This window comes from Sardina pilchardus, chromosome 7 (genome assembly GCF_963854185.1).
Source record: "Sardina pilchardus chromosome 7, fSarPil1.1, whole genome shotgun sequence".
NCBI lineage: Eukaryota > Metazoa > Chordata > Actinopteri > Clupeiformes > Clupeidae > Sardina > Sardina pilchardus.
Window position 1 is genome coordinate 27,551,655 of NC_085000.1, and position 7,500 is coordinate 27,559,154.

At 52.1% G+C, this 7,500-nt stretch overlaps 1 protein-coding gene across 1 annotated transcript in view; it reads left to right on the plus strand.

Moving 5' to 3' along the window:
* Positions 1–7,500, plus strand: part of samd11 (sterile alpha motif domain containing 11) — a 68,342-nt gene that overhangs the window by 48,814 nt on the left and 12,028 nt on the right. Inside the window, 1 exon segment of the mRNA XM_062541624.1 lies at positions 5,152–5,296. Within this exon segment, the coding sequence (XP_062397608.1) occupies positions 5,152–5,296 (145 nt within the window).

Genomic DNA, 7,500 nt, shown 5'->3' on the forward strand with positions numbered 1-7,500 from the left:
ATGCATGCTTATGTTCAGATGATGGCTCTGTGTGTGTGTGTGTGTGTGTGTGTGTGTGTGTGTGTGTGTGTGTGTGTGTGTGTGTGTGTGTGTGTGTGTGTGTGTGTGTGCATGTGCGTGTGCGTGTGCGTGCATGTGTGTGCGTGTGTTGGCTTGTCTAAGCACGTTCAGTTTATAAGCAAATGATAAGGCCTTGGCAGTCAGGCGGTGCCAACTCACTCAGCTGCCAAGTCTTTGATGGGAGTGATATTCAGGGTTCTTCCCCAAACGCCTCACAGTTGATCGGCTCAATCAGCTAACTGCCTTAGCTGACTTGTTGATGTGTTTTTTTTCCCACTCTCTTGTCTCTTTCTCACCTTGTGCTCTCACGGGATCTCCCTTTACCTTGGAGCCGTCTGACGTGTGTGTTTTTTTTCTCTCGCCGTAATAAGCTGCGTCGGCTTTGTAGGTTCACAGTTTCCAAAAGCTGGCGGGTGAGGCTCTGGCGCGTCCACAACCGTCAGGCACACTTTGACAGTCTGCTGTCCTGTCCCCGGAGCTGTCGTCCTCCACTCCCCTCCACCCGTCTGTCTGTCCTTCTGTGTGTGTGTGTGTGTGTGTGTGTGTGTTTGTGTGTGTGTGGGTGGGTGTGTGGGTGTGTGTGTGTGTGTGTCTGTAGTCTCGCTGCACCAGCCCCATCCCAGGATGGGGTAATTTATGACCTTGTTTGTTTTCTCGGCCGTCGTTCCTGAACCTTTTTTTTTTGTTTTTCTGCTTTTGGACTAAGTTTTCGGGAAAACCACTTTGGCACTGGGGAGACTTGATCTCCAGCTGTGTGGCTTTTCCCTTTCTCTCTCTCTCTTTCTCTCTCTCTCTCTCTCTCTCTCTCTCTCACTCTCTCTCCCTCTCTTTCTCTCTCTCCATCCTGAACCTCCCCCTAGTTCTTCCTACTCTGTCACAAAAACTCTTTTTTCCAGACCATAATTCTTTTCATCCTCTCTCCCTCTCTCTCTCCCTGCACCGCCAGACTTTCACTTTCTCTCCCTCCGGTACCCTCATCTTCTTTTCTGAATTCCTCTCCTCGTCTCGCCCTGTTCTTCTATCGCTAACTCTCATCCCTTGCTAGTGCCATGTCCCCCCTCCCTTCCTCTCTACCTCCCTCTCTCTCCCTCTCTCTCTCCCTCCCTCTCTCTCTCCCCCTCTCTCTCTCCCTCTCTCTCTCTCTCTTTCTCTCTTTCTGTGTTTCTCTTTCTCTCTCTTCTGTTGACTGTGTGTGTGGATGCGGGGATTGTGCCTGGCCCTCGGGAGCTGTGTGGCCCCACAAGGGCCCCTTGACATTGACGTGATGCTTCAGTGGGCCCCTCTGACCCCCCTATCCTCGCCTCTCCACTTCCCCCGACCCACAGACCTCTCTAAGCACAGGGATGCTTTTATATTCTTTCTTTTTTCTCTTCTAGCCTCCCCCTCCCTCCCTGCCTTTCTCTCTCTCTCTCTCCCTCTCTCCCTCTCTCGCTCTCTCTTGCTTTTTTTTCTTTCTAGCCTCCCTTTTGCGTGAGTCCCTGCAGAGCATCCTTTCATGTGTTTGAAGTGGAGGCCCAGAAATGAAAGCCTGTGAAGAAGTGTGTGTGTGTGTGTGTGTGTGTGTGTGTGTGTTATTGTGTGTGTGTGTGTGTGTGTGTGTGTGTGTGTGTGTGTGTATGTATGTGTGTGTGTCTGGTGGGGGGTAAAAGGGGGGCTGAAAGGTGTTGTGTGCCTCACTCCTCAGCTGTAAGGTGGCCAGGCAGGAGACCCCCCCCACCACCCACACACACACACACACACACCCTCACACACCCTCTCCCCCTCTCCGCTGTTTTCCCTCCACCTAATGCTGCTGTGATGAAAAGACGCGCAGAGAAACGTGAGGCGAGGAGGACTCCAGCAAGGAAAAAAAAAAAAAAGAAAAGTGAAAAAGAAAAACAAATCCACATCACCCCCGATCTCCTTTTGTCTTTAACACTCCCAAATGGAGGCTGGGGGAGGGGGGGATAGGGGGGGGCAGTATAGCTGGTGACAGGCCTTGTTGCTAAGGGAGCCTGATAAACAGACGCTGCCTGACCGAGGCACGGTGTACCTGATGTGTGTGTGAAATGATAAATCCATAAGCCCGGCCCGGGTGCTGTGGTGAGCGGGGACATGGTGTGCCGCTCTCCCCCCGGTAACCAGAGCTCTGATGGGCAGGCAGGCTTCAGCGGGCACAGGGCAGGGAGAGAAAGAGAGAGCAAGGGCAACCAACCACATGGGAGAAGGTGAGTGGAGGGTGTCTTTGGATGCGCCCAGTGGCTGCACCTCCCCATGACTAGTTTGGAGTGAGACGGACACAGGGAAAGATGGAGAGAGAGAGACTGACAGAGGGAAAGATGGAGAAACAGTGACTGATAGAGGGAAAGACAGAGAGAGAGAGAGAATGACAGAGGGAAAGACAGAGAGAGAGAGACTGACAGAAGGATAGATGGAGACAGAGAGACTGACTGAGGGAAAGACAGAGAGACACAGAGAGAGAGAGAGGCAGAAATATACAGCCAAGAAGGAGGAGAAAGAGGCAGATACAACCATCTCGGTATCTTAGGCGGATAAAGCCAAACAGGAGCAGAGAGAGGAGAGAGACATAAATGCTAGGGGGGGTAAGGAGAGGGAAAGTGGGGGAAGAGAGGGAGATGGAAAGAGAGAGAGGGAGAGAGAGAGAGAGAGAGAGCTGGGTTAAAAGTGCTTTTTACAGAGAGAGGCTGGGTCGTACAGAAGCTGGGCCGGCCTGATGAACTCTTTTGCTTGACTGGCTTCTCTGAAGCTTGTTGAGAGCAGCAAGATGAAGGGGGCGAGTTCTCCTTCTCTTTCGTCTTTTCTTTCCCATCCTCCACTCCCTCCCTCCCTCCCTCTCTCCATCCCTCTCTCTCTCTCTCCATCTCTCTCTCCGGGCATACTAGAGTATGGATGGCTGGTTCTCTGGGGCCTGGCTCATATAGTGACCCCTCTGCTCTGGGCAGGATGAAAGGGAATAATGTACAGCTCGCTCTCCTTCAGCCAGGGCTGCATGGCCAGCAATGCAGGTGCTACTGCAACCTTGAGTGTGCCTTCCCACCAGCAGCTCCTTCCAGAGATGGAGAGAGAGAGAGAGAGAAAGAGAGAGAGAGGCAGAGAAGTGTGCATTTTTCATCGCTGTTGTTAAGTAATAATGAGAGATTTGGGTGGGAGGCTCAGGATGAGTTGAGGAGTGGAGATGTCATCAGCTGGAGCCGGTGCGGCCCGTGCATTACGTATGGGCTGTCTGGGTACGCAACGAAGCTCAGAGGAGGTGAAGCGTGTCTCTGTGTGTGTGTGTGTGTGTGTGTGTGTGTGTGTGTGTGTTTGCATTGTTAAGACGCCTCATTTTCACTCACTTCCTGTCTCTGTCTCTCGTTCTCGTTTTCTCTCTCTCCCTTGCTTCTCTCTCTGACTTTTCCTATCGCCCTCTTCTGCCAACTGCCTCTCTCTCACTCCCTTCCTCCCTCCCTCCCTCCTCTCTGGCTCTCTCTCATTCCATCTCTCCTGCATCTCAACCTCTCCTCCCGTCTCTCTGCTCTCTCTCTCCCTCTCTCTCTCTCTCTCTCTCTCTCTCTCTCTCTCTCTCTCTCTCTCTCTGCTCTCTCTCTCTCTCTCTCCCGGTGTGTGTGGGGCTTGTCTGCCATCTCCCGCTCCCCCTGTGGTCAGTGTGATAAACAGATCGATAGAGCAGGCCGCTCTGCATTAATATCAGCCGCGCCGCCTCCTCCGACCCCCATCACTCAGACGCACACGCTGGCCTCGGAAATGGCCGCCGGCCCCCGGGGGAACTGTCTAATTAAAAAGAAGGTGGAGGAGTAGGGGCGCGGAGGGTGGGGGGGGCGGGGTTGTGTGGAGACGGAGAGAGGGAGAGGGAGATGGCGGGGTGGAGTGTGTGTGTGTGGGTGTGTGTGTGTGTTTATGTGTGTGTGTGTGTGTGTGGGTGGTGATGATGGTAGTTGGTACGTGGGTGGGTAGAGGGGGTGGTGTGTGTGTGTGTGTGTGTACACAGGATGCAATTCCAATTTAACACCCGTTCATTAGGGGCAGGGCTTCCTTTGGTGACCCTGCTGGATGGATGATGATGGAGCGCCAGGGTGGGGTGGAGAGGGGTGGAGAGGGGTGGAGAGGGGGTTGGAGAGGGGGGATGCTGAGGGTGCTGGGGTGGAGAGAGACACACTCCCCTCCACTGAGCAATCATGGCTTGAGAAAGTGGTGGAGGAGACTGTGTGCAGTCCAGTGGATTTCATCCACAAAATTGATGCGGCAAATGTATCTGTGTAGTTGTTTTAAGGTGTTATTTTACTGTATCTCTGTGTGTGTGTGTGTGTGTGTGTGTGTGTGTGTGTGTGTGTGTATCTGTGTGTATGTGTGTGTTTGTTTGTGTATGTGTGCATACCCAAGGCCCTCTAAGTCACGAGAGGGCCTCCAGGTTATTTCCTGCTTCACAAAGTACGGGGTGAATTTTCAGGGGAGGTTGAATTGGACTGGATTAGAAAGTCCTTAAGTAAAAGCCTGTACTAACCTGCACAGCTAGCCTCACAGCTGGCTGCCAACTCCACAGGGTAGGATTTACAAACCAAACCCTGAATAAGACTGAAACATGCCCAGCTCACATGACTGGCACTATTTAAAGACGCCAACCACCACAGGGAAGTGAACTGCCGTTTGGGTAAAACCATAGGCACCATAGTCCTTACAGACACTTAAGTCCTTCAAGAACAAAGGACTAGACTTGAATGAATTCACAATGACCTTTGAACTCACAGTCTATTGAAGACCTGAAAGGTTGAGAGCAGTGAATGCAAACAATAAGCAAATCGTTTTTTGTATGGCTAAAATGGTTTAGTTTGAGATAAACAGTTATTATGGAGTTTTCAGTGTAACATCTCTCCAGTTCCATGTAAAACAGAACAGTGTATTAGTTATTCCATTAAGTGTAATGCAGTGCTTGCTTAGTATGCTATTGGGGGGATGAAAGGAAGGAAACAACATTGCATTGCTCTCCCTGTTACACACACTGGAGCCTATATGTGTGATAGATTAAGCGCCCTGGTCTGTTCTAATCTCTGGGATAGATTAAGAGCCCCTGGTCCTGTGTGTGTGTCCTTGCAGAGCTGCTGCGGGTGCGTCAGGAGGCCATGGCCGCCGTGAGGAACCCCGGGGCGATGGAGGCCCACCTGCCCTCCGCAGGCAGCTCCTCCAGCCAGCGCCGCAAGCAGGGTCTGCCCCAGCACCGCGACGCCCACTTCAGCGAGAGGTACACACACACACACACACACACACACACACACACACACACACACACACACACACACATATGCGCACACATGCGGACACACGCACGCACACGCGCGCACACACACACACACATACAAACACACACGCACACAAACACACACACACACACACACACACACACACACACACACACACACACACACACACACACACACACACACACACACACACACACACACACACACACACACATATATATACACACTCATTTACTGCACATATGTACACACACACACACAAATGCACACACAGTTACATATACACAAATACACAGATACACACACAGATACATACACACAAATACACACACACTCACACAAATACACAAACACAAGTGTGTATTTTGGTATTCCCACGTACACACGTGAAAGATAGAGATGAACACATCAAAAAACCACATCAGGTTTGTGTCATAAACCACTCACAAATTAATATGCCCGCACACAGCGATCTAAAACTGCTAGGAGAATTTCACGCATGCATGTTAACCATCTCTCTCTCTCTCTCTCTCTCTCTCTCTCTCTCTCTCTCTCTCACACACACACACACAAACACACATTACATACCCAAACACACACACACACACGTGTGAGTCGTAAAGTAAAGGTTGAATGCCTTGGCCGTAGTTTGGGCAGTCGAGGCCAGCTGCGGAGGGGGGTTTCCTGGTCTGGCCCCGAGATGTGAAAATGACTCAAAACCACACATATGGTTGCGCTTTCATGACTTTTCCAAATTCTGTATTTGTGTGTGTGTATGTGTGTGTATATGGGTTTCTGTGTGTGTGTGTGTTTGTGTGAGACAGTGTGTGTGCACGTATGTGTGTATTTATGTGTGAGAGAGAGTGTGTGTGTGTGTGTGTGTGTATGTGCGTGTGTGTGTTTATGTGTGAGAGAGAGTGTGTGTGTGTATGTGTTTTTATGTGTGAGAGAGAGAGTGTGTGTGTGCGTTTGTGTGTATGTTGATCCATGTGCGTATTGCGGAGGAGGGAAACGTCAGATGCAAAAACAACATGTGAGGGCGCGCGTCACTCTCCCGCCTGTCAACAGGGCCAAACTGCGTGCGGGCGAGGGGGGGGGGGGGCGGGGGGTTGGGGGGACGGTCAGCGCACTCACCACGCCGGCACACGGCCACGCCGCCCGAAGGCCTCCCAGACGCACTTTACCGTCACCGAGCGAGCACGGAGAGAGCGAGGAAGAGGCATTTCCATGCCCTGAGATAACATGAATATTTTACATTAATAATGAACCCTGCGTCCTATTCTAATGAATACTGCATGACTGATGAAGTGGGTGACCACAGACCACCCCTCCCCTTTTTTTTCTTTTTTTTTTTAAAAAAAGAGAAGAAATACGTGCTGAAAGAAAAGGTAGAAAGAAAGACTGAGCGAAAGAAAGCGTGGCAAAGAGGGGAAAAAAGTGAAAAGCCAAGAAGGGAGAGAGGTGGAAGTTTTGCTGCAATAGGAAAGAAAGGCTGAAAAGAGAGAGGGAGGGAGGGAGAGAGAGAAAAAAAAATCTGCTTAATAGGATCTGCCAGTTTGCGTTACTCCTTTGCATCTCCGCTTTGATTTGATCTTGTCAGGAGGTATTTATGTGTGGATTCAGGGGCTGAGCGGGTCGTTACGGCGACAGAAACTTATCCTCCCCACCAGCTCACCACCCCAACCCCCCTGCCCCCCCTTCTACTCCCAAACCCAATACGCTCCCCCTTCCTCCCTCCCTCCCTCTCTCCTTCCTGTCCTCCTCTCCTCTCTCTCCTCCTCCTCCTCCTCCTCCTCTCTCCCCCTCACTGCGAGGCCCTGGCGCGCTCCCTCGCTCCCAAACAAAGCCGCGGCCAGCGGGCGTAGGCGCGTAATTGCTTGTCGATTATTTATGTGGCGCGGGAAGCCGGCGGATCGATAATGGGCCGGCGAGGCGAGGGGGTTGGGGGGTGGGGTAGGGGAGGAAGCGGTGCGGGGCGGCCCAACGCGGGGGTGTCGACGTTAGCGTTACCCCCCCCCACCTCCACCCCCACCAAACAACCCCCATCTCCAAACCCCGCCAGCACCCTGTTGGGATCCCAGCGTGGAGTTGGCCACAGAGCCGCCCGCTTCGCCTGCGCTGCAGCAGCACGGAATAATTAGCCACACAGGACCGCTGTATGTTAACGAGGGCCGCACGCTTCCGA